Source organism: Phyllostomus discolor, chromosome 1 (assembly GCF_004126475.2).
Source record: "Phyllostomus discolor isolate MPI-MPIP mPhyDis1 chromosome 1, mPhyDis1.pri.v3, whole genome shotgun sequence".
NCBI classification, from domain to species: Eukaryota; Metazoa; Chordata; class Mammalia; order Chiroptera; family Phyllostomidae; genus Phyllostomus; species Phyllostomus discolor.
This window is the reverse complement of record NC_040903.2, coordinates 116,814,032-116,840,113: the sequence shown is the minus strand read 5'-3', so window position 1 is coordinate 116,840,113 and position 26,082 is coordinate 116,814,032. Positions and strand designations below refer to the sequence as shown.

General features: G+C 49.5%; 1 protein-coding gene and 1 long non-coding RNA gene across 7 annotated transcripts; both read right to left on the bottom strand.

Moving 5' to 3' along the window:
* Window positions 1-720: 720 nt before the first annotated feature.
* PKM (pyruvate kinase M1/2) lies at window positions 721-25,926 on the bottom strand. 6 transcript variants are annotated; one of them, XM_028505765.1, is made up of 12 exons: window positions 25,511-25,614; window positions 17,412-17,525; window positions 14,881-15,047; window positions 14,159-14,250; window positions 11,558-11,689; window positions 10,894-11,080; window positions 10,076-10,346; window positions 8,431-8,581; window positions 8,068-8,220; window positions 4,692-4,858; window positions 2,143-2,324; window positions 721-1,444 (listed from the first exon to the last, which is right to left on the bottom strand). In XM_028505765.1, the coding sequence occupies exons 3-12, from the start codon at window positions 15,032-15,034 to the stop codon at window positions 1,338-1,340; spliced, it is 1,596 nt and encodes a 531-aa protein (XP_028361566.1). In that variant the 5' UTR covers window positions 15,035-15,047; window positions 17,412-17,525; window positions 25,511-25,614; the 3' UTR covers window positions 721-1,337. The 6 variants fall into 6 exon arrangements, 5 of the variants coding, with proteins under 5 accessions (XP_028361566.1, XP_028361565.1, XP_028361563.1 ...); XR_003684089.2 differs by lacking the exon at window positions 25,511-25,614 and adding an exon at window positions 22,931-23,050 and having other exon boundaries at window positions 2,143-4,858; XM_028505764.2 differs by lacking the exon at window positions 17,412-17,525 and having other exon boundaries at window positions 25,511-25,926.
* Window positions 6,295-8,038, bottom strand: LOC118501188. The gene is made up of 2 exons (XR_004903797.1): window positions 7,184-8,038; window positions 6,295-6,982 (listed from the first exon to the last, which is right to left on the bottom strand). It is a non-coding gene; the product is annotated as an uncharacterized LOC118501188 (long non-coding RNA).
* Window positions 25,927-26,082: the final 156 nt, after the last annotated feature.

The window sequence follows — 26,082 nt, the reverse complement described above, 5'->3', positions numbered from 1 at the left end:
TGGTACATGCCAGATTCAGTTTCATTCCCCAAACTCTCCCACCTCCTTGACCCAGCTGCGCCATGGAGGGAGGGCACTGGCAAAACCAAAGCGGCACAAACCAGGTCTGAAATTGTTCTGGGAATTGGGAGCAGAAGCCAGTCTCAGGAGCAGGTCTCATTCTGCAGCTCCCACCTGGGGCCTCTACTGCCTGAAGGCCTAAGAGGAGGGCAGGGCAAGGGCCACTTCACTCCCAGTCTACCCACCAGAGCAGGAGGGCCCCTTGTCACCGTCCTCTCATCTTTGGTTCAAATAAGCCATTAAAATTTCAAGCTGCAAGGTTTTTTTTTTAGGGAAGGAAAGAAACATCAGTGTGTGGTTGGCTCTTACGTGCTGCCCCCACTGGGGACCTGGCCTGCAACCCAGGCATGTGCCCTGAGTGGGAATCAAACCAGCGACCCTTTGGTTTGCAGGCAGGTACTCAGTCCACTGAGCTAAACCAACCAGGGCATCAGCTGCAGCTTTTATGCAGCCAGCATACCTTCCCAGAGTCCTGAAGGGAGTAATCTATGCAAGAGAGTCAGCTGCTGCTTCCCTGAACTTCTGCACTGTGGAGATAGGATAACAGGTGGCCTGAGCTGTTTGGGAGCCTCCAACAGGAGCCTTGAGGCCCATGCCATTTTCACCCTACTCAGAGGGCAGGGACCAGCCCCCACCCCCATCAGAAAAGAGAGGCAACACAGGTGCTTCAGCTGCTGTTTATTGACATACAGGTAGGCTCTATAGCAACAGGCCTAGAGGCAGCTGGAGTGGGAAAAATGAAGGTGGAGGGTGGAGTGTTTGTCTGCAGTGACAGCTGAGTCGAGGGCAGGAACAGAAGTGCACAAGAAGGTGGGAGTGGGGAAGGCTGACAGGGTTGGAGAAGCAAGTGAAGGCCAGAGTCGGCTGACACTGGAACCAGTGCCTTCTCTAGCTGGCTGTCACCTGGCCCCAGACGAGGCTTGTGGGTTCTGAGGGTTCTCTGAGTGTACATTTCTACAGGAACTGGATGGACTGCACAAAGGAGAAGCAGGAGCTGTTGCCCTCTATGTTAAGCTCTGGAGCCTCCAGTCCTGCACCCCTGCCTCTCTTGCTTGGGTGGGGCCATAAGATGAGTAGCCTAGCTCCGGGCTACCTCACCTGAGCAGGGTCTTAAAAGTAGCCATGTTTTACAGGGGCATTAGTCTTCCTCCCTGGTGTCCCAGCCCACCAGTGCCACACCACAGCCCTAAGTGAGCACTCACTATAAGCATTGCTGGCCTAATGGATGGGTTGGGGGAAAGGGATAGGATAGGGGCCGGAGGAGCTTTCGGGGCCCATCACGGCACAGGCACTACACGCATGGTGTTAGTGAAGCCAGAGCCAGGACGCCACCCAGTCAGCACAATGACCACATCTCCCTTCTTGAAGAAGCCTCGGGCCTTGCCTGAAGGAAGAAAAGAGAAGCGTTGAGTCAATGCTAAGAGAGGCAGGTATGAACCTGGAACACTGCCCCACAACCAGGAAATAGGAAGCAGGGCTGGCTATTACTTTTTTACACCACAAGGTGGCACCAGCCTCAGAGCCCAGGCAAAGGGCACGAGGGCAGTCCTGAGATTTCCTTATCATTCCAATGGCAGGCAGAGTTGGCAGGGACCTAGGACATCATTCATTTTATACTCTAGGCGTGGAGAGCCTTGCCTAAGGTCAGAGCTAGCTGCTTCCTCTCACCCCATGGCATCCTATACTCACACAGGGACAAAGTCCGTATCAGTACACAATCTGTGTGCCAACCAACAGTGCAAGTGCAGGAGCTCTGACCAATTTTATTAAAAAACCTCAGTAATAAGATGCCAAAGAACAAACAATCCTGATTATCTGGATCCTTTGGCTTGGGGGCCTAGACTGAAGAGTGAGGAGACAAACTGGGTTGCTCAGCCCCATAGCGCAAAGTCCTCTCTCCCCTCCTGGGCTCAGCCCAAGACATCAAGGAAGGGGATGGAGGAATCAAAGAGAACATTCCCAGTGAGAGCAGCCAGGGCTCTTGCAGCCTAACGTCTCATGTGTCCCCTTCCATAGTGCCCCAGGGAGCCCGTGTGCAAGCAGCCCCACCCCAAGCTCGAGCCCTTGTTCCCAGCCACGTACCAACATTCATGGCCAAGTTCACCCGGAGGTCCACATCCTCAGCCCAAGCCTCCTGCACTGGGTCCTTACACAGCACAGGGAAGATGCCACGGTACAGGTGGGCCTGGCGAGCCGTCTGGTGATTACGGGTCACAGCAATAATGGGGGCACGGGGGCGGTACCTAGCCACCTGGTGAGCAGACCTAAGATGGGATAAAGACAGGTGGAAGAGATCTTTAAACAGTGTCTCAGAAGCCTCCCAGGAAGCCCCTCAGGGGCTTCGACAACATACCCTCTAATCCAACTCACTATGCCAGCCTGAGGCTCTCTGGCCATTTCAACATCTGCTCCCTGGGCCCCGCTGCGGGAGCCAGGAACTGCCTCCCATGGCTAGGGCAGGCTCCCTTCCTGTATCCCCTACAGAGTACCACTTTTCTCCATAGCTGTGTGATTCATCTGCCCTCCACCCCTCCCCGGACCAGGGCCCCAGGATCCTACTGACCCAGCATGGTCAGTCTCGCCCACTTTCCCCACATGACTCGTAGCTGGCAGAACGCCCCCTCCAAACTTTTCCATTCTGGCACAGGGAGGCAGCCCTGGCTCAGCCTCACCAGCACCCACTTCTCTTGATGCCAGTAACTGCTATAAGCCAAGCAGCGTGTGAATAGCACCTGACTCTTGACATCTGCAAAGAACAGGAACAGAGCCTACCACCCCCTGGGAATCTACAACACAAGCCACCTTTCCTACTGGTGGGCCCTGTCCCCACCCTACACATCCTCCAGGTCCCTGAAACAGTTCCAGCAACAAGAGTTCTAGCGATTGAGTCAAACCTGAGTATCTAAATGAGGCTGAGAAATCTGGGTGCTACCCAGAGGGCAAGACCAGGAGCTGGAAGTGCTGGTGTGGGAGGCTCTGCCCATGCAGGTTCCTTTGGAAGGCAGGCGTCCCTCTGAAGCCCTGGTGCCAGGTACTTCCTGTATACTTGCACTTACAGATGTGTCTCAGGAGTCGGGGAAGAATATGGAGGAGGGACTGGGCCCCAGAAGGCAAGCTATGAGAGCACTCAACAGGTGTCAAGGAAACTTAAGCCATGTTACAGCAGAAACCGCCCTGCTTAGAGCCTGGCCTCCGCGCAAGACTCTCAGAAGGAAGTAATTGCTGAAGTCAGGATGGGCTAAGCGTGAAATCCCAGGAGACTGAAGCTAAAAATAGTCAGATAGTGAAGGCTGGACCTTTTCATAAAGGTCAACCCCAATCTGTGGAGCTGCCTATCCTAAGCGCTGTGCTGAGGGGATTGGCACAGATCGGAAGTCTGCAGGCAGCTCCCCTGCCGCCGCTCGGTGCACAGGGACTGCCTGTCTGGCTCGTCTCCCAAGGAACCCCAGCTGCCTGCAGGGAGGGACGAGGAGTACGCCCCAAGACTGGGGGTGTGAAGGGTGATAACTCAATGTCCAGGACTAGGAAGGGGTCCCAAGTCAGTGGTCAAACATAGGCCTCAGCCTGGCTGCATGACAACACGGTGACCTTTCCTGAGCCAGAAATGTCTTCTGAGTTCAAAGACAGAGATGGACATGCACTGACCAAATGGCATGTCAGTGAATAGCACTGTTTTTTCCAAAATGAACTTTTAAAGAGCACACAGTAACTGAAAGAATCAAAGTTGGTGGTCTGCTACTACTTTACGACCAGCTTTTAAATACCAAGTAATCAGTTGTCTATCTGCAGTTACGCAGTGAAGTCTCTAGGTTCATCTTAATGTGTAGACTTGCTTTGGGTCCAAATGGTCCCCCATACTTTACAAGTGCTGCTTGGAGTCCTCTGAGCCCAGGGGATGGGTGCTGCTTGTTTCTGGACCCCGGAGGAAGGCCAAAGGAGCTCCTTTCTTGCAGGGTCCAGGTGGCAGGCAGCAGGGTCTTACCTTGGCTCGGTGCTATCTGAGCATTGTTCAATGGGCTGCTCCCAGGACCCCCATGGAAATGTGCCACCGAGCAGGGCATTTCCAGGAGCCGCTGCCACGTCCTACCTGCCAGACTTGGTGAGGACGATTATGGCCCCACTGCAGCACTTGAAGGAGGCCTCCACGGCACCCACGGCGGCAGCTTCTGTGGGGTCACTGGTAATGGGCGCCAGGCGGCGGAGTTCCTCAAATAATTGCAAGTGGTAGATGGCGGCCTCTGCCTCACGGGCAATCTAGGGGAGCAACATCCGTCCAGAGGGACGAGAGGGGGACAGAGCTTTGTCAGAGCTGTGTTGCAATGGGAGAGGGAGGGGAAAGAGTCCCACAGACAGCTGATGAGGAACATGTCCCTGGGTGCAAAGGCTAAGAGAAGCCCAATCACTATAGGTTCTGAGCTGAGCAAGATCAAGACTCACAGGAACCAGTCCTTCACCAGGTGCCTGTGACACCACCTGTGCCTACCGAGCTGAAAGACCCTTTGGCTCTGCCCTGCCCTGAGCTCCCTGCAGATGAGAAAAGAGGCTCTGAGCCCAGGGCCCTGGCTGTCTTCTAGAGCAGCTGGAGCAATACGCTGGTTATCCTACAGGGTTACCTGCCTTGAAGGCCCTACCTGCCAGACTCCGTCAGAACTATCAAAGCTGCCGCTAAACACTTATAAGAAGCCTCCACGCTGCCCATGGCCATGGCTTCCATGAGGTCTGTGGAGTGACTTGAGGCTCGCACAAGTTCTTCAAACAGCTTGCGGTGGAACATGGCTGCCTCAGCCTCCCGAGCTATCTGTAAGGTTTAGAGGGAAGGGCAGGCAAGGAAGAGGGAAGGAGGAGGGGGGTGGGGGAAGAGACAACAACATGGAAAGACAGAAGGGGGAATTAATCAGAGAAAAAGGTAACCTTAGGTTAATTGGCTAAATCTATCCTTCAGGCAGATGCAGAGGCAGGGTGGTACAAACCTGCTCAGGGGTAGGTGAAGAATTCCCAGCTCAACTGCTGGGGCTTCCCTCCATTAGAGGGGGCATTGGTCCTTCCATTCTGAAGGAACTTTTGAAGGGGGCGGGGAGTGGAGGAAGACAGTATGGCGGCAGGCTGTAGCACCTTAGCATGGAAACATGCCCAGCCTGGGCCCAGGCCGCACCCTGGCAGGACTTGACCACACTGCCTTATGACACAGTTTATAGGAAGGAACAGGCAGGCCTGCTCCTCACATGGCTGTCTGGTTCCCCAGGGATTTCCACCCAGCTTCCAAGCACGCATGGAGCACTGGACTGGGCTCCAGGCACAGGGGTGCTGTGGAGCTTTCCAAATGGCCCGCCACAGAAACACACGAAGCAGTGCCGAGACGCTGGGCTCGAGCACAGCCAGAACCATGCAGCCCAGCTGCACTCTAAGCAGGAGGGTGGAAAACTGGTGAACTTGGGAGGGTACACAGAACAGCCACGTGGAGACAGATGCCTGTGGAAGCACGCGGGCAAGTGTAACAAGACATCTGATTAAAATCTTATGATTAAAAGTCATGAGAAAGCCACTGAGTTATTTACAGACCACCTGCTCAGATAATACCCAGAATTAGGAAGAAAATTTGAGTTTTAGAGGATTACAATGCAATCACCAGCATCTTAAGATAATGTATAACAGGTTAGGGAAGAATCAGCAACATCATCTCATTAATTTGACAGTGTGAGGAGACGAGTGGCAGGGTTCATCACTGGGTTAAAGGTTTTCTCTCTGCAAGAATGGAAGGCATGCAGGCCGAAAGACAGGACAGAACAGGGGCGGGAACTGAACCATACCTGGTACTGCCCAGCCCTTAGTTACAGGTCATTAACTGCATCAGGTGGACAGAGGAGAAAGCAGTGGACAGTTAAGAGAAGCTGTCAGCCAGTGTTAACTAGGGACATGGAAAGGAGAGGCTGGTCCCACCTGGCCTGGACGCCATAACTTATCTTTCGAGCAGGGCCATGTAATCCAAGCCCTGTGGTTCTAAGATGTCCATCTATTATAAGAAAAGACTGGAGTCTGGAAAACATGGGCACGGAAGTCAGAGCACAGAGCCTGATTCTTAGACTCTGACCCCAGATCTGGCCTGGTCTCTGTGAGATAAAGTACTGTGTTGCAGGACACAGCACTGGCTTTAAAGCCAGATCTGGGTCCAAACTCAGGCTTTATTATCACGTAACCCTCATCTATAAATTGGGGTGACATCTGTTTCTCACAGGGGTTATAAAGATCACCTCAATCTACATAGGTACTTATCAGACATTTAATAACTGCAGTGAATATTTAACGCAAAGTGTATAATTAAACACATCCCAACTAATTCATTTTACAGATAAGGTGCTGAAGCCTTTATGATTTGCCCACAGACACACGAAGTCCTAGCACAGTCCCATAGCTCAGAAATTAGATCCCTCTTCTACCTCTGAGGCCATGCATCTAAGCAAGGTAATTAGAGAGAGGGGATCTGTGGAGAAACCCATAAATATACCAGCAGGCACTCTAGATGTGACTGGGTCAAGGCTCACCATCTCCTGGGAGAGAGAAGCACTCTCCCAGCACTGGGGCACACCTGTGAAGGAGCTCAGGGATCCTGGGGACATCCGCAAAGACAGCCCAGGAGAAAACTTTAGTCAAGATGTCTTGGTTCACCACTGAAAAGGTGTTAAATTGTAAATGACAAGTCTTCTCCAGAAGGCAGTTATACATAATAATTGGACACACAGAAAATAGAGGAGGAAAGGGAGCTATCTAGTCCAGATGTTCTTTCTTGGGAGCTGTTTTTAAAACAAATTTGGGGGAAAGCAGGAGAGGGAGTGTCATGCAAAGGGCGTGGGGTCCTTGGTTGACCAAAGGGGAATAGGAAGGTTAAAGAAAAACCATTTCAGGATAACAGACAAGATTACTGGCCCTGGCTAGCGTAGCTCAGTGGATTGAACTCGGACTGGGAACCAAAGTGTCCCAGGTTCGATTCCCAGCCAGGGTACATTCCTGGGTTACAGGCCAGAACCCCCAGCAACCGCACATTGATCTCTCTCTCTCTCCCCCTTCTCTCTCTAAAAATAAATATTTTTAAAAAATTAAAAAAAAAAAAAAGATTACTGAGCTACACCTTATAAACACTGACCCAGGACTATTGTGAGAAAGTTAATTTGTAGCACTCATTTTCCCAGGCATGAGTAGCCCTGATAGTGGATCCCTATGTTAACTCTTCAGTAAGCTCTAGAGCTGCAGCAAATGGCGGGGGGATCTGAGCACCGAGCCTCAAGAAGGAGCCAGGCAGTGGCAGAGCAGAACAGCCTGCCTGGTTTCCTGGGAGAAAAAGGAAAGTCACCTCCAGGACACCTCCACATGCTCTCACTACAAGGCCAGCCAGGATCAGCCATCCTTCTACCTGTCTCTATTTGTGGACCCGTCACCTGTCACTTAAAGCCCACTTTTCAGTCTGGATGAGTGCAACAGCTCAGCACAGCAGGTCCAGCTGCAGGCACCATGCAAAGCCAGCTCACAGTGAACTTAGCGTGGACAGCGGCCTCCAGAGCAGGCCCAGAGGCCCCTGTGGGGGAGGCACCTGTCGGGGAGGCACCTGTCTATGGGACAGGTGGGGAGTCAAAACAGAAGCCAAATGAAGAAGATGGCTAGGAGTGGGAGTCCTTGGCCTTTTCCAGAGTAGGGCAGAGGAACTCAGGTCCTCTGGGCTTCCAGAGGAAGAGGCATAATTATCCCAGTATGTGAGCCAAGGGAAGGAACCAGAGTGACTGGGCTATGTCTAATGAGAGAGAAGCCTCCAAAACAAAAGGAAATGAAGGGAGCTGTGGGTAGGGAAGGTAGAAAAAAAAACAAATACACATGCCCCCAGCACACACCTCCTCACTCTTACTGCGATTTGAAAGGTAACAGAGATGTGGGTGCAGAAGCCTAAAAGGCTGTGTATCAAGCTGCCTCCACCCCAGCCCGAGCCCGAGCCCAGGAGGTGGGCAGGCTCTACCAGCTCACCAGGTGCTGCATGCGCACAGCCTCCAGGGGGTAGTCCCCTTTGGCTGTCTCCCCAGATAGCATGATGCAGTCGGCTCCATCCAGGACAGCATTGGCCACATCGCTGCCCTCCGCCCGGGTGGGGCGGGGCTTCTTGATCATACTCTCCAGCATCTGAGAGAGGACAGAGCATTAGTGAGACATGGCCCAGGCCATCTTCAGAGATGAAAGACTGCAAGCTGAACCCCTGGATAGCGTGGGTGTACAGAGGACAGCTTTATATAGGTGCATGGGGGAGGGGATATGCGTGTATGTGCCTGTGACATAGGGAAGGGTCTGTGGAAGAGACTAGGGTGAGCATGCATAGTGAGGAGCGGAACATACCTGCGTGGCACAGATGACAGGCTTCCCAGCTCGGTTGCACCTCCCAATCATCATCTTTTGAGCAAGAAACACCTTCTCTGCAGGAATCTCAATGCCCAGATCACCACGAGCCACCATGATCCCATCACTGGCTTCCAAGATCTCATCAAATCTGATGGGGAAAGGTGGAAAGAGACAGATCATGTGAACAGGAGCCACCAATATGGTGAGGCAAAGAATTTTTTCCCAGGCTTCTCTGATTCAGGTATCCTTGCAGAATGACCATCCATGATGTCACTATGGATGTGTGAAGGTGAAGGTGGTGGCGTGTGTCAGCTACCTTAGTACCCCAAAGGGACCCAACAGTCTGCTGAGTCTTTCTTCAACACCAGCATGGATACTTCACTGGGGACAGGGGATGGGGCAAGGTTCCATTCTGAAGCCCCACGGGCTCACTTCTTCCTTATCTATATCTTATGAGGCCCCTCCCAAGGTCTCTCTGCCATCTCCACACCAATCAACATTTCCAAGCCAGAAAGGAGAACTACGGCCCGTCTGTGTATAGCTCCCAATACAAGGATCTAATGGCCTCTTTCCAGCCAAGGACACCCGAGGACAGCTCTGTGAGGCTGCCCCCCTCCAACTTGCTGAAGGGAAGTGGACATATAGGTCTGCCTAGCCTAAGGCCCAGGTCAGCTGGCTTATCAGGATGGCAGAGGGAGGACCCCAAACTGCCTGTTACAAAGGACAGATACACAAAACAAGGTCATAACAGTGAGTAGGGCTGCTCCTTCCACTCTCTACAAGCACACATCTAATCCACAGGAGAAAGTCTCAGGTCTGCACTGCACGCAGCCCAGGATGGCTATGAATGTGGCCCAACACAAAATCATAAATTTACTTAAAACCTCCTTTTTGCTCATCATTTTTCGTTAGTGGTTGTATTGGCCCAAGACAACTGTTCTTCCAGTGTGGCTCAGAGACGCCAAAAGGCTGAATGCCCCTTAGCTGCACTGACTTGTGTTTCTAGTAGGGAGCCAAAGAAGAACAGATGTCACCAAGCTGGCCATAGTCATTTGGCTCTAGCTGGTGAGCACTGGGGAGATGGTGGGCTGAGTTGGGACAATGTAAGCCTAAAAGAGAACCACATGTGCTCTCTGGGAAGCTGATACCAGGACAGAACTAGCCTGGTCATGGAGCCAGCTGCTTTCTCAGTGAAGATTCCCAGGCTGTAACCTTTAGCATCAAACACCAGGCCCCAAGCTTCCTTCCACACAGTCCCTTCCTAAGAGCTTGCTGCCTTCCCTCTGGGTCCCCACATTCCAGCAGACACAGCAGTGCTCCTGAGCAGGAGTACAGCACGATGGCTCCTGACCCTGCCAGCAGTGACCCTGTCCCTCCAAGACCAGTGCCTGGGCCTCTGGAACGATCTCAAGATGCTGGCATCCTAATCTCCTGGAAAACATTTTTTGTTTTGTTTTGTTTTGTTTTGAAATGCCAATGCTTTCCATTTCTCCTCTTCAGATAGTATAGTTCAGTGGGTCCGGAACAAGCTCAGCAACCTGCATTCTGAGGCACAGGCAGCCAGGTAACTCACAGGGTGCCTCTGGCTGGTAGAGAGCTGGTCTGGGGCTAAAGCACAGGGGACAGGCAGTGGGGCACTTACCTCCGAACCCCCTCATGATTCTCGATTTTGCTGATTATCTTGATGTTCTTTCCTTTTTCTCCCAGGACCTTCCTGACTTCATGGACATCAGATGCTTTGCGGATGAAGGATGCGAACACCATATCTACATCCTGCTCTACCCCGAACTTCAGATCCTGGATGTCCTTTGCTGACACGGCAGGCAGGTCCACAGCAGCCCCAGGGAGGTTCACACCCTTCTTACTGCCCAAAGAGCCACCATTCTCTACCTCTGTTACCAGGAAGTTAGCGCCTATGTGAAATGGAGTGGGTGGAGAGGCAGATCAATGAGGGTACAGCCTCAACAGGAAGGGAAGAAGCAAAAAGCTGCTGCCTCGTCCCCAGGACAGTGAACTGGGAAGCAGCACCTTGTGGGCCGTGCAGCCATAATGCCAGAGTTCAAATTCCAATTCCACTAACTGTGCAACCTCGGGCAAGTCAATTAACCACTCTGTGCCTCAGTTTCCTCACCTGTTAAATATGAATAATATCCACTTGTAAATTTAAAGAAACTATTATTTAAAACGCTTAGAATAGTGCCTGAAAATTACAATATGAGCTGTCATTCCCATACACAGGAGTCCTGCATATATCACACTGAAGGGTGGAAGAAGGAAGCAAAAATCCCAGAGTAGTGACGACACATAAAGCATGACTAACCAGAATGGAAGTCAGTTTTTGAGGATAAGAAATTATAAAGGAATTCCTGAGAATATACACTATCTTGCTATGAGTCAAACAAGCTTCCTCTCTTCCTGGTATCCAGAAAATTTAGAGATTAGAGTTGGTTTTAAACATACCTTTCTCCTTCACCTGCAGAGAAATGAGACCATCATCCACGTAGATCTTGCTGCCCACTTCCACCACCTTGCAGATGTTCTTGTAGTCCAGCCATAGGGTGTTTTCGTCACACTTTTCCATGTAGGCGTCGTCCAGAGTGATCTTGAGAGTGGCCCCTTTCTTCAGCTCCACCTCTGCGGTGCCGCTCTGCAGACAGGAGAACAAGCCATGGGTCCAAACTTGAGAGGCCAGGCCCTCCTGGCAGGTAAAGGAACACTTTCCTCCAGGGAACAATGCTCAAATCTCAAGTAGAAGTTTAACAATAAAGGCTTTTCCCTTGGGAACAAATAATCACATTGTCAAACTTAGCATATTTCAAGGAAATAAATCCAGAAAAACCTATAATATTTAATTATGGTATTTAATGACAGGGGAAAAGAGAAAAATTACTCCTCATGGGTAGTAAGTTTGGAAGCAGTGTTTTCAAGTAAAAAAGGTTCCTTTTTGGTATTGTTTCTTAGGCAAGTAGATTAAATCAACATTTTTTTACAGTGATAAATAAAACCCTCATTTATAGACCTAAACTCTGAGGAATGTGGCCATCAGCAGGGCACAGATGGCTAATGACATCTCTGGCTTCCCAACTTCTGCACCTTCCTTCTCATCTCCACCCAGGATACTCACGCCCTTGATGAGCCCCGTTCGGATCTCAGGTCCTTTAGTGTCCAGGGCCACCGCAACTGGCCGGTAGAGAATGGGATCAGAGGCAAAGCTTTCTGTGGCTGCGCGCACATTCTTGATGGTCTCTGCATGGTACTGGGGAAGGAAGAGAAAGGATAAGCATGCTCCCACACACTGGCATCCAGCACTGGGCTGGAGCTCACTGCTCAGGAAAGACCTATGGATGCTCAGACCTTCTCCACCACCGCCCAGTGTCCGCTCCATCTATGCGTCAGGTCCCCTCTCCCTGCCAAGTGCAGCCTTCTGGGCTTCCACCCACTTCTACCACGGTGCGTGCACTCACTCGAGGGCAAATCTCAGAAACCCATTAAAGGCATGGGTGTAAACATATCTTAACATACGGGAAGCCAGTGTCCCCTCAGCAATCCTCTTTTCCTCAGAACTCCAAAAAAAAAAAAAAAAAAAAAAAAAAAAAGGCAGACAACAGGAGTAAAAGGCCCAGGCTTATGTTTGGATAGTACTGGCCTATCAGTCAATGTTAGACAAATAGATTTGGTAATTCTGAGCTTTTTCTCTATTGATTCCATCTACAACTCAAACTCAAAAGTTATTTAAGTAAGCTAGCAGTAACCCAAGCTAAACAAACAGTGGCCTATTGCTAAGGTCAGGCAGGCCTGTTTTCACAATTACTTTCTAAAGTCTGATTAGAGGCAAAGTGAACGGGGAGAGGTGGGAAGGTGCCCTTCTCTGGATTGCCCTTTGCTACTTCTGTTTCTCATTTGCAACAAATCCTGACTTTAATCTCCTCTCTTAAACCCTCTTTTTCCATTTGCCATTACTGTTCGACTCGAAGCTCAAGTGTCAAACTAAAACTTGTTTACATTATGTCATGTAATATCAGAACAATTTCAGACCAGCTTCCAAAACCCAGATCCCAGAGACAACCTCATCCTGGCCAAAAATCTATAATAAACTCACAAGAGGGGCTTGTCTTAAAAAAAATCCTAACTTTAATCTGTAAATAAGAGTTTACAGCACATATTATCTCCAAATGCCCCTTGCAGTTAAAAACAAAACCCAAATCCCTGAGCAGCTGCAGCTGCAGCAGACAGCACTTGCCCTTGCCATTTCAGGGCGCACGGTGTTATTTTACTGGATGGAAGAGGCTATGAACTATGAAGCCTAGTTAAAGGTCAACTTCTTCAAATCTATTTCTGCTCCTTCCCCTGAACACAGGAGCCCCGGATCCCTGATCCAGCAGTAGGCATCAATAGTGAACTCACCTTCACTGATGTCTTTAGCTCTCTCTCTTTGGGCTAACTCTTGTGGTAATTTCTGCTGACTCCTGCTAAGGACCCACACCTTTGGAAAATTACATAATGCCATCGCAGATGTGTCTTAACCTGCCTGGGGTGCCCGCCGAGCAGTTCCTCTGAACTTGGTCAGGCCCCCATGACATTTGGAGGCCAGCTACCTGCCAGGCCATAGGCTTCATGCTCCCACACACTGTTAGACGAATAGATTCGTCTAATGGGCCATAGGCTGTTTATGGAACATGGGTTAGGGAACCTATGATGCAGAGTCTCATGTTTCCAGAAAGAAGAAATTCACTTCTTGAATTGCTCTTCCTGAGGCTTTATTTTTAGTCTAAACTTAATACCAACTTCCAAATGCCAGAGGGCAACACCTCACTGCCTGCCCTTGTAGGGCAGCATTTCATTCTGAAGAGGAAGTACAGAAGTCAAGAGTGGGAAAAATTTGCCTCATCCATTACTCCTCTATCAATGCCAGTGTGAAATCCCAGGGCCTATAGTTGAGCATGAAGGTTTTTAAAAGGCACTGTCCCTCATGGAGCCCCTGTAGTCCTCAACGAGTTTGTTATGGACTTGGGGACAGAAGCAGGAATGAGGACTTCCCGATACCTGCCACTTTGTCTTTAGGAAAGGTCTCTGTCCACAGGTCAAGTCAGCTCGTCAACAGCCCAAGCACTAATACACTCCTACCAGGCTCTTGGGGAAGTGTTATGACTTAGTTTTATCTTAATGCACCAGAACCCCTGGGAAGGGAGAGGCTGGGGACACAATGCTGATGAGTGTATGAAATGTCAGACAGTATTAGTGCATTAGACTCAGGCCTTAACTTTCCTAAGTAAAAACCCTTCTCCTGGACCCACCCAGTGATCTTGGGTCTAAGCTAGGCCAGAATCAATCTGCATGGTGACCTTTTGGTTTATCACTGCAACAGGAGCTATTACAGAAATCCTGGGGTGGGAGTGTCAAGCCCTGTGGCCCAGAACCTAATGGCTCAAAGAGGTTTCCAGCAGAACCCTCTACTTTCCTTTGTGAGGTCTAATGGCAGCATAGGTGTATGGGAGAACCATGGCTAATGACAAAGGAGGTCATCTTTGTTTAAGGACACATGGCCACTTGAGATGGCAAGAGAAGGGGAAAGGAGAGTAGGGACAGGCTAGTGAAGGCAATTTTTCCATTGGCTGTTAACTCCCAGTCTTGTTCTTGCCTGGACCACTGTGGCTAAATAAACGCTGCATCCCCACCCTATTTCCACAAGCCATCCCAGTGGCCCAACTGCCCAGCTGAGGCTCACCTCATGAGTTCCATGAGAGAAGTTCAGACGAGCTACATTCATTCCAGACTTGATCATCTCCTTCAACATCTCCACTGATCGGGAAGCTGGGCCTAGTAAAAATGTTTTCAAGACATAAGTCTTAATATTAAACTTGCTTAGGTTTAAAGAACTCTAGATATTTTTCCCCGATATACTTTTCCTCCCCCAAACAGCTCAGAATTCTTTTAAAAAAGCCACATTCATGGGTATTACTATGTTAGTCCACATTCTTGATTTAGGGGAACACTTCTACCTCCTCCAAATTCTGCAGGCTCCCATCTATCAGCAGGAAAGCCTAGAAGAAAGACCAGCAGGACCAGCAAGAAAGCTGGGCAGCCAGCTCTCTTTTTGCTCTCCCTGAAGCCCAGCCAGATGTCCAACCACAGCATCTTGGTTGCACAGAGAATGGCAAAAAGACCTTTCCTAGGTCTTCACGATGAAACTCCTTTCCTAGGAGCACGATGCTCCTATGCAGACATGCTAAGGAAGACGCCCTCTAAATTTTTCTGCTAATTTTACCTTTAGCAGAAAAGGTAAAGCATACTAATTCTTTACTGTAACTTTCTATGATCTGAGTTCCCACAGAATTCTATGTAGAGAATCCTGCTCAGCACCCAGGTTTGCTACATTTAATCTTTTCAGGAGAGAAAAGTTCACTGTCTCACGAAGGCTTGCTTGGAGGGAGGGGCACACCCACTCACCGATGGTACAGATAATGCCAGTGTTCCGGGCCGTGATGGGCGGGGAGTCAATGTCCAGGCGGCACATGTGCTCCAGGAACGTGTCCGCCATGGCTGCGTGCAGTTGCTGGGTCTGAATGAAGGCAGTCCCAACGTCGCTGTGGGGCTTCGACATGGCTTCTGAAGTCCTGGGCCCAGGGGAATTGAAGAAGGTGATCAGTCCCAGCAGCCTGGATCTCTAATACACGGCTTGGCACAGGAGACTGTTTCCCGTTTACACATTAACTCAATAAGCACGGTTGGTGCACAAACCACAGGAAAGCCTGCATGCGCTGGCTACGTGGGTGCTCCTCTGATTAGGCTAAGGGCTCACGGGACCATGAGCAAGTTAAAGCCTCATACTCAATGCATGTACTTAGTAGCCAGGCACCCAGTGGAAGAAGACCTCCCTCACACTGGACTAGTTTCTACCTTGATAGCTTTCCTGCTTAATTCTATAAATAACATCATGTTACATGCATTGAAAGAGCTTCCTAAAAAGAACATTATAACCATCTTTCAGTGATATAAAGAACTGACTCCTAGTTTAGAACCTAAGTAACTCTAGATCTTTGTATGAAGAGTTGTCTCAAAGCTACAAACATCTGCTATGAGTTGGGGCACCCCCACTGCCTCATAACAATGATGACCCAAACCCAAAGTGGTGTTCCTGGTTGTGAAGACAACCACCACTCAGGCAGTCCTCTTAAGCTCTGGAGTCCTAGCTTTTCACTAACCCAAAGCACACATAAATTCATTCTCCCATTCACTCTAGGCCTGAGTAGGTCCTAGCCTACTGACAAGCAATAAAAACCAGTCCCTGGACATAAAGCCAAGTCCCACTGGAACCCTGAATGCAAATTTTTTCATACCAGGAGTTTGTACCTAAAAACCACATCTACTTTTGATCAGAAGGACTTTCCAATGTACAAAGCAATTTGCATAAAACCAAGATAGCCCTGGCTAGTGAGGGCTGGACTGTGTGAACCTAAAGGTCACCAGTTCAATTCCCAGTCAGGGCACATGCATGGGTTGAAGGCCAGGTTCCTAGTTGTGGATGTGTGAGAGGGAACTGATCTCATTTCTCTCTAAAAATAAATTTTAAAAAATCTTAAAAAAGAAAATAAAACCTCCTAAAACAAAGCCTCAAATCACTCTTTAAAAACAAAAACAAAAAACAAAACCAAAGATACTTACAATGGCCCTGGTCTAGTTCTAAAATTATTACAACTACATCTGCAACACGAGGAGACTAAAGCTGCGTGTCAAATCTTTCCCCAACTGATTTCTGATGCACCAACCCGATTCCCTTGTTAAGTCCAATAAGCGCACCACTCCCAGTAATAAAGACCATCTGTTCCAGGTAATTAACCAGCCCAGGTTAAAATCCTGACAACTTTCCTGACCTTTGCTTTTCTTCATTACAGACTTACAACTAAACCCAGCCAGTTAGTTAGCTGATTTGAGTCAAAGAAGTCAGAAGCTTCTGGCCAGTGCTTTGAAGAGCTGTGAGGTCTAGGGTATGAGCAGAAGATTGACGACACTCATCAGAAGGCTGTCCCTTTTCTCAAGTTCTTGGACCAAGGGCTACTGCTTCCCAAACCCTCAAGCCTCAATGCTTTAGCCCAGGCTCAGACACAAATCCCTCTTTAGCCCTGTCCCACACCCTCCTACAACTCAGGGCTCCAAATGAAAGCCTCCTGTCCCCCCATACATACAACCCTTACTCCTTTCTCCTTCTCTGACTTGGCTGGCTTCTTTGGGTGGCTCTGGCAGAGCATGCCATCTACACTCATCTCGTCCGTTCTCAAGAGTTTTTTGTGACCAGTTGAGGGCAAACCTTCTATCAGCTTTGGAAACTGATGGCTACAAGTCCACAACTATAGAATCTAAAACTTTTAAAATAGGAAAATAAAATACCAGTTAACTATTCCACACGGCATTCCCCAACTCCATAATACATACATACCAGGCCCCAGAATCAAAATCAACCCTCTCCTTGATAACCTATTTGGTTCTATACCTCTAGCACTTGGATGTATCCCAGTGTTGGCTAAAAACCTTTTCATGTATCTTAATGCCTCTTTGTCAAAATCAAAGTTGCATTTCTATTTTCCCATGGGCAAATCTGAGGAACTTCTGAATTCCAGGCAGGATGGCCTGGGCAGCCAGGTCCCTGTACTTGCACTCTCGGTTGAAGCAGGGCTATGAAGCCTTCAGAACACTCAGCTAGGCTTAGGTAAGTCTGGCTGTTAGGGAACATTACTGAGGAGGTGGTACCAGGTGTCACATGGAGCCAACTGGAACATAGGGGCCTTGCTGGGGCCTCCCTCCAAGGGGAGAGAGCCATCCAGTCTTTACACTGTGCTGTAAATAAAACACAATCTGAATGACTGGGTTGGAGTAACTAACCCCACTCTTCTTAAAAAGCATCAGCTGGCTCTTCACTAGACTTGAGACATTACCATCTCCTTTCTAAGACCCGGCTGGGGCCACTGATTATCAGGTCATACCTTGTGTTCTCTGGGCTTGGGCTTCCGGTGACATAATGCTTTTTTGGCTCAGGGTGGCTCCTTGGCCCCACTTGCAAAGACTGCTCGGAGCTGAGTAAGGTTTTCCCTGCGGAGCTGTACAAGGATTAAGGTAAAGCTGAGTGTAACTAAAGCTCTTTTGGGTAACAGAAAAATTACCTTAATAACCAGGTATCCAGGTGGTGGCTGCTCCTAGAGATCCAGCTACGTTACAAAGGAAAACACAAGCCTCCCAATAAAATACCAAGAAGCTGATAACAGAAAATTCACAGGTAGAAGTGAGCTCTTCCTGGCTCCTCTATGATGCTTTATCCCCTCCCCTTATACCCAAAGATCTCTTCCCCTGTAGTCTCTCTGTGTGGTTTACTAACATTTCACTATTCTATTTGAGAACCTGGTCCCCCCTCCCTGTTCAGATGGAAGGGACACTAAATTAAACACATAGGAAAGGACAGGCAGAGTGACTACCAAAATGTTAACATGCCATCTGGGTGATAGGAGTCCAGCGAAATTTCATCTTTATTAATACATTTACTGATATGAAATACTCTTAAAATAAGAAAAATTACAATATACCTCTTCCAAAAACAAAATATTTACAAGGATCCTGGTAAAAGTGTTGGAATGAAAACAAATGGGAAGCCCCCAGTTCTATTAAGCAACTGCTGCTTTACGCACTTCAGAAATACTGTTTAAATGTGGAAGTAAGGCCCCAACTGGACAGCGTCACTGACTTAAGATCAACCTTGATGCATTCAGAACCTCAAAGCAAAAAAAGAAAAGTCAATATAGTTCATGGGAAAACAACACCAAAAACCTGTTAAGTTACATGCCCAAACCCAGCAAACGTCTTTTCCTGTTTCGTCTGTCCTCAGGCCCCACAGCACAACTTCGTGCCAAGGGTGCTCTGGTACAAGAAGCCTGCCTTCAGGGCCAGGGAATGGATGCCTTTCGCAGAAACAATTGTACTGGGCTCAAATGCCAGCCTATTTTGCTATCTTGAATTAAATCTGAGGTTTACAAGCTCTGATCTTTTGTTCACCCAGGCTACCGGGTACAAAAATAACAAATAAAAACTGTTTGGTATCTGAGTGGAAATACACACCTGCAATAAAAAAAAACCCCAAAAACTTGCTTCTCAGCAAGTGGATCCAGACTCCCACAGGGTCTCAGCATGTCCTTAAGGCCCTCTACCAAACCAGAGACCTCATGTCTCATCCCTGGGTCACCAATTAGTCTCTCCTTCCTGCCTCTTCTCTGGTGCACAAGCTGCCAATCCCACCAACAATCTAGAGTTCTCCTAAAACACTCTCTGGACTCTCCCAGCCCTAGGACAGCAGCCCCAGTCCCAGTTTCTCTGGGCCAGCCTCAGGGAAGAGCTCCCGTTCCTCATGCTACTGTCTGGACAGTGCTTGCCAGGACATGCAGCCCAGCCTGCACCAGTCTTGACTCACTAGAGTGCATCCTCCTCCTTGGGAGGCACAGACATGCAGAGCCAACCTCCAGCCAGCAGCAGAAGCCCGGCATAGCCACTGATGGAGGGAAATGCTGTGCCCAGGTACAGCAGTCTCATTCTTGAGCCTGAGCCCCTGCAGTAGGATCTTCCTCAGAGCCATTTCTCCTCTGTGAGAAACAAGACACCATCAGAGGCCTTAGTGTGGGCTGACAGGATGGAGCAGGCAGCCACAGCTCAAGTCCAGGTGCCCCTACTCCCACCTTTCCTTTCTCATCTCAGGCTGCTTTCTGGTTCTCTAAAACTATAGTTTCATCTGTGCTACTCTTCGGAAACCAGCAGGGGGTAGGGAGACTCATAAAAAAACAACAACAACAAAAAAACCAACATGCCACTTCTTAGAACCAGTACTGTTGGCAAAGCTGTTCTGGGAGATTCATACTTCATTCCACCAATTCTTTCACAAAGACTTGAATCATTCTGCCCTAGTAAACTGGCCTGGCCTATGAACCTGTATATGCATAAGCCAATCTTTAACCAGATAGGAATCTCTCAATCAATTTTGCTTTGATGCCAACCTCACCACACAGACTAACCCAATAATGATGTAATGATGGCACCAGATGCCTGCCAATTGTCTTCCTTGCTCTGACATCACGTTTTAAAATTTATTCATTGATTTTTAGAAAGACAGGAAGGGGGGAGGGTAGGAGAGAGGGGGAGAGAGGGGTAGGGGGGAGAGAGGAGGAGGGGGGAGAGAGGGGGGGGGAGAGGGGGGAGAGGGGGGAGAGAGGGGGGGAGGGAGAGAGAGAGAGAGAAACATGGCTTTGTTGTTCCACTTGTTGACACACTCATTAGTTGATTCCTGTTACATACCAGGGGGAAGTACCCCACAACCTTGGCATATCGGGATGATGCTCTAATCAACAGAGCTCCCTGGCCAGGGCACAAGTTTGTTCTTCAGTTCCCAAATCTTCAGAAGGTCAGCACCCACACGAAAGTTTGCATCACAATATACTGGACAAGGTGTTCACACCAGCCTGCTCCCTAGAAGCTCCCTTCCCAGATGATGCAGCAGGGAAATAGAATTCCCAGGACTAGCCCTCATCTGACTGTGGCCGCAAGAATATCCAAACAGGTGCTGCACCAGCCACAGAACCTGGCGGGGTCTGGAGTGAATGGGCACAAATCCCGATAAACAGTTAGAATCATGACAACAGTGTATTTGCATAAGGAGTGGGTTCTGGAAGTTAAGCAATTTTTAGCTGACAGATGTGAATCTGAAGTCCATTCTACACTCAGTAGGCTCCATAACAGAAAGCAGTCTAGTTTACCTAGTTACACAAAACAAACCTGCCTGTGGACTCAAGTAAAATGCCCTTGCTTTTATTTATTCAGGGCTAGAACTACAGATGACAAGGATTTCCTTGTTTGATGGCAGATGCTCAGAGAGAACTGTTTCAGCCTAAAGGAGGAAGTCTCGGTGAAGCTTTCACTGTGCTGTGTTATGGTGTCTTTTTAGGAGGCCTAAGACAATGAGGCAGTGCTCCTAGGCATGGTATTCACATTTTGGTTTAGGGACCTTCCAAGGCAGGCACAGCCAGGCTGGGCTGCGCCCTCGGCATTTACAGGGGGAGCCACCCTGCATCACAGCTGGTGGGAGAGAAAGGAGGCATGAGAGGAGGGCGATGCCAGCTCACAAGGAGCACTGACCCCAATAGTGTAACTGGTCTTCCCACAGTGACTTCACAGGTTTGCTTCTGTTTTGTTTTGAACTAAAGAAATATTAACATCTGTATTTCTACTACCCAGAACTGACCATTAACATTTAACCAGATTTTTTTAGACTTAAAAGAAAATTACAACTTTATGGTTATTTTTTTCCATCTCCAGGCCCCATCAGCCCCTCCACACCCCATCAAAAACACTGACACCCACCACTGTCACGCATCTCATATCCTTCCAGTTCATTTAAGTGCCCATGTCTATACTGAGCCCCTTTAATACTGCTGTCCTGGAAAATGCCCTAAGTAGTATACTGTACAAATACCATTAAACTTGCTTTTTCATTCAGTGCATTTAACACCTATCCAGTTGAGATATAGATCTAGTTAATTCATACGAACTCCTATAGTGTTCTACCACAGTGCTAGATGCTTTTTTTAGGTATTCCCTCACTGGTTGGCTATTCCCCCTCATTAAACCAATCCCCCCCTCCACCAATTTTCAATATTGTTACAACTCTCCTATTACCTGTCTTGTGTGAGCGTCTAAATATCCAGAGATAAAAATTCTGGGCCACAAGCTGTGCTTATATTCTATTTTACTAAACATTGCTGAATTGCTCCCCAAAGTGGTTAAACCCACTTACAACTAATCAGTAATGTCAGTTCTTGCCTTATCACCCTGTTGAAAACACTTTATACTGTTATATTTTAAAAAATGTTTGCCTATCTGATGGTAACTTTTGTTGAGTCCGCTGTCTAAAAAAGAAGTTTGGACTGCATCGCTGAAGCTGCCCCATACTCTGCGACGCTGTGACCAGTAACCTCACTGCCCCGTCACAGTGGTCTAGCCCTCACCCCACTCGGCCTGGCCAGCCTTCCAAACACAGCTCGGAGCTGACGTCAGGACACGGAGGCTTAGAGCTCCCCAGGGGCTTTGCCTATGGTCAGGATTGGGGGAGGCTAGTCTCAGAGGCCACCAGCAGTACTGCAGCCCGGCTCTCCTACGTGCAGACTGGCACAAACCACGGCAGGGGCGGGGCAGCACTGCTTGGTGGCCCAGCCAACTTCTTTGAGCTGAGCAGTCGAATCAGAAGGCCACATGGCCTGGCAGAGGTTACACACCACTACCCACCACCCACTTCGGCTCACCTTTCCCCAAAACAGCTTCTTTGACAAAGCTCTGAAGAATAAGATTATTCATTTATCTAGTCTAAAGCTGGCTCTTGGAGAAAAATGCAAGTTCCCAGAAAGTACAGTGGCATTAAGAATGGTTTTCATTAAGCTCCATCCCTATCTATACCAGACTTTCATGCTTTCAGTAATGACTCAAGGTGCTATAAGACCTTTTACCAACTAAATCTCACTTACACATCTCACAAGATCCTCCACAAGTTTGCAAGAAAACTCTGTTCAAAGGGGTGACTCATTCTTGTGGTGTGCCAGTTAACTGAGATTTGAATATGGATTCTTGCCAGTTAATTGGGATTTGAATATGGATCCTTGGAATGGTTCAGAAATAACAATGTCAATAAACCACCTTGAGCTCAGTTCATGGTCAAAACAATAACTTTTGGTATGCCTTCATAAAAGCTGAAGCAAAATCCATTAAAACCTAAGTAGTGTGAATTTATAATACAAGAGTTACATTTTTCTACCTTCCTGCTTACAGTCATTTCCTTCTTTCTTCCATTGCATAACATTAAGAAATAAACAGCTTTAAGAAACGAAATGGCTTTTCCTGTAACCCCACACTGATGTCACAACATTCAACGCACAAAATTAACTCCAGTAAAGTGCTCACTGTTTAATCACAGCTACCAAATTTACCACATCACGGGGGGGGGGGGGGGGGCGGGGGCGGGGGGCAGTGCATTTCTTAAAGATCCACTAATGCCCTTGGTTAAACTACAAATTTAACACTAACTTTATTTAATTCTAATGCAGTGCTTAAAATAAAAGCAGCTGTAATCAACAGGATGAGACTATAATGTCCATATATTTTGGCTCAAGTCCAATAACTCAGAAATGAGTTCAAGGACATTCTTTCAGGTATTATTCATGTCCACTAACAGCCCTGATCCCCAAAGGCTGCCATGCCCACTGCAGAAGGCTTGGGAATACAGGTGCACAGACTGGGTGTAGGACTCTGCCTGCACTTCTGCTCTTTAAGCAGCAGAGAGAGCCTGGGGACCTGAACCAACCACTTTTCACTTAGTTGAGACATTTTTTAACTGAGGGAAATGCATGCTTCATTGTTTGACTCACAGGGGGTGAAGGGACTTTTTAAATCCGCAAAGATCACAATGCAGTTTTCCACTCACCCAATGAAGAGAAATTTCTCAAAAGCAGATAAGTTGAAAGGTTGAGTCATCTTCCCCACAGAGCCTCCCCTGCCCCCACACAGACTTGGCGACGGCTTAAAAACCCAGCCCCTCCCAACAGCCCCACTGTATTCCCAGCAGCACCTGCAAGCAACCAGAGGGCAAATTATTTGCTAACAATGCTGCAGGGCGGGAGTCCTGACTTAAGCCCTCCAGTTATCCTAGGGAGTGGCCACACCCCCAGTACAGCCAGGAGGGGCCTACTGTCCTCTGCTTCTGATCCTAATTTCACACTTACCAGCAGGTTGAGCAAATCCCAGAAAGAACTCAGACAGGCGAAATGGAATGTAAAGATTTCAGTCTTGGGGTTGCAAGTTTGTTTCTTTCTACTCCTACAGCCAAACACTAAAGATTGAAATACTCCCTTGCCTTCCCAGGTCCAACCTTTTGGCATCTCTGGGCCACAATGGAAGAAAAGTTGCTTTGGACCACACATTAAATACACTGTGACACGTAATCACACACACACACACACACACACACACACACACAGAAACCTCACAATATCCTAAGTAAATTTCCGATTTTGTTTTGGGCAGAATTCATAGCCACCCTAGGCTTCAAGCTGTGCAGAGACCACAGGTTGGACATCTCTGGCAGAGGTTTACCCTTTCTCAGGGGACCAAAGAAACCCTGTTGCAAGTGGAGAGTTTCAAAGTAACATTATTAGTTACTTTGTAAACAATGTACCAGATCCCTCAGGGAACTGGTTTCCAGGAGATACTTAGTATTTAGACTCCCAAAGATTAGCTATGGGTATGTGTATAGGGATGGCATGAAGATAAGCCCTCAAGCTCAATTATGTATTAATTTGCTCAGTGATTAGTAACAAATTTGGAGTCATTTCTTAACATCTCACCAGAGATTAGACACTGCACTGCCTATTCAACATATATACATGTAGGTGCATATATAGAAACCAATCCTTTCGACAATCATGAGAAAAATTACTGTTTGCACTTAGGAAACTGAGGTCCTGAGGCTCAATTCCCTCCTTATCAGTGTATTAACGAATTAAACCTGATCTTAAAAGCCTGTTGACAACTTTCCAACGCCTCTATCCATCACACCTGGTCGTCGTCACCTATCAGGATCCCTTGAACAGGAGAGGATCGATGTTCCGGGTTTGAGCAGCAGGGATGAGAAGCCAAGGGTGTGCCTTTCCATGACCTGGTCTTTAAGTAACCTTCAGACCGAGAAGTGATTTCCTGCACCTTCAGGACCCAGTGTGATGCAACCTTGTGAGGCCTGCTGCCACCCCTCTTCCCAAGCAGAAAGCGTGTACCTTCCTCACCACACTAACCAGTGATAACTTCTCTGTTCGTTCTGTAGTGAGACTGTGAGCCCTGTGGGCTATGGTCGATCTAGTTATCCCGGTCTCTATCCCTCTCCCTTCAAAGCTCCTACCATATAGTTTTACTGAATGAATGCGGTCTTGGCACTAAATCCACACCTGCTCTATTCCATTCAGCGCTCTACAACCCGAGCTCATCTGTTGAGCAACTTGAAGCAGAGGCGACGCCTCGGGGCCCCAGGTACAGATGGTCGAGCCTCACCAGCGGCTCGGCGGTAGCCGGCCGCAGACCAATCGTCCCGCGGGGCGGGTCCTAGCCGCCGGCCGCTACGTGCGGGCCCACCACGGCGGGATGGAGTCCGGCGACGTTCTAGGGGCAGGCGCAGCGCCGCGGCCACCGCATCGAATCTGGGGCGCCCCAGGAGCACCCACCCTTTCTCCCGCTGCTGCGGGGAAGGCCAAGGGTTACGTAACCCGGGCCGCCGCTGCACCCTAGCCGCACCTGGTCCAGCCCTGCCCGTTGCAGACCGCTGCACTTAAGACCACGGACCCCTCGGCTCCAGGAGAACCCCAGTCTGGACGGCGTGATGGAAAAGGAACAGGACGGAGATGGGGGCGGGGGAGCAGGCGGACGTGACCAGAACGGAGTGGGAGGGGCGAGGACCGCGCGGCGCGGAGGGCGAGGATGCAGAGCAGCGAACGTGACCGGGATGGAGGGGAGGGGCGCCAGCCGGAGCCTAAATGGGGTAGGGGAGTGCAGGCGGAGGGCGCCGGGACCTGAAAGCGGTGAGACGGGAGACGGTGGGCGGGAGGGGCTGAGAGCTGGAGGAGTGCCATGGAGAGATTACACGCAAAGCACCTGAACACGGGGACGCGGGCAGGTTGAAGGCGAGGGCTAGAATGGAAAAGGGTTCAGGGGCAAGAGAGGGAGGCGGGCGGGGAGAAAGGAGGAAGGGAGCAGATCAGGAGGGAATGCAGGGAGGCGAGGATGGGACCAGAATGGGGGTAGGGATTAGGGCAGTAGAGGGGCTGGCTGACCCATCTGACTTCGGAAAAAAACAGGCCCAGGGCGCGAGCAGCTCCTTTTCTCTCCCGACCCGACCAGGTCCAAGATGCCCAGGATGCGGCGCCGCCGCGGAGTGGGCGCCGGGGCGCCCCTTTAGCCCGGGCGCTGGAGCCCAGGAGGGCGCGGACAGCCAGCCAGCCAGCCTCTGCTCCCCGCTCACCTCCGGCGTGGTCCGGCTGGAGCTACTGCAGAGAGGTTCAGAGGCTGCGGGGACGTCGCTCCAGTGCCGAGGCGGCCGTCTCAGCCTCAAGGTTATCTCCGCTGCAGGGGAGCCGCAATCCCTCCGCCGCCCCGCCCTCCACCCAATCCTCGCTCCCCGCTCGCCGGGCCCGCCCTTCTGCGTGCTCGCGGGGAGCAGTCAATTCTCTAGGCTGGAACGGGCCGGCAAGTTGCCCTTGTTCGAGGAGGACTACATTCTGTGGCGGAAGGACACTGTGCCTAAAATTTCAGACCACGCTCAGTGGAGGCCAATGGGGAAGCGGCGAGGCGGCCGGACCCGCCCTTGGAGCCGCGTCGACCTTCCTCCCAGGCCCCCGGGCCACCTGTTGCCGCCAATTGGCACGCTGGAGAAGAACTCTGCTCTTGACCCTCGGCCCAAGCCACCCCAGGTGCCTTGGCCTATTGGGGCGGTGCCCAGATTTATGGGTCCCCGGCAGCATGTCCCCCTGCGCACACCTCGGTGACTGAGCTGAAAAGGAGGATGGAGAAAGATGCAGATTCGTGGGATGGTTA

What these genes read in the sequence shown, in the direction of transcription:
- PKM (XM_028505761.2), bottom strand. Translation starts at nt 22,980, where the DNA reads ATGACTCAACCTTTCAACTTATCTGCTTTTGAGAAATTTCTCTTCATT. An exon ending in AATCATGAGGGGGTTCGGAG is followed by an intron (nt 8,582 to 10,075) that starts GTAAGTGCCCCA and finishes TTTCCCCATCAG; the next exon opens with ATTTGATGAGATCTTGGAAG. An exon ending in GAACTTGGCCATGAATGTTG is followed by an intron (nt 1,445 to 2,142) that starts GTACGTGGCTGG and finishes TTCTTCCTTCAG; the next exon opens with GCAAGGCCCGAGGCTTCTTC.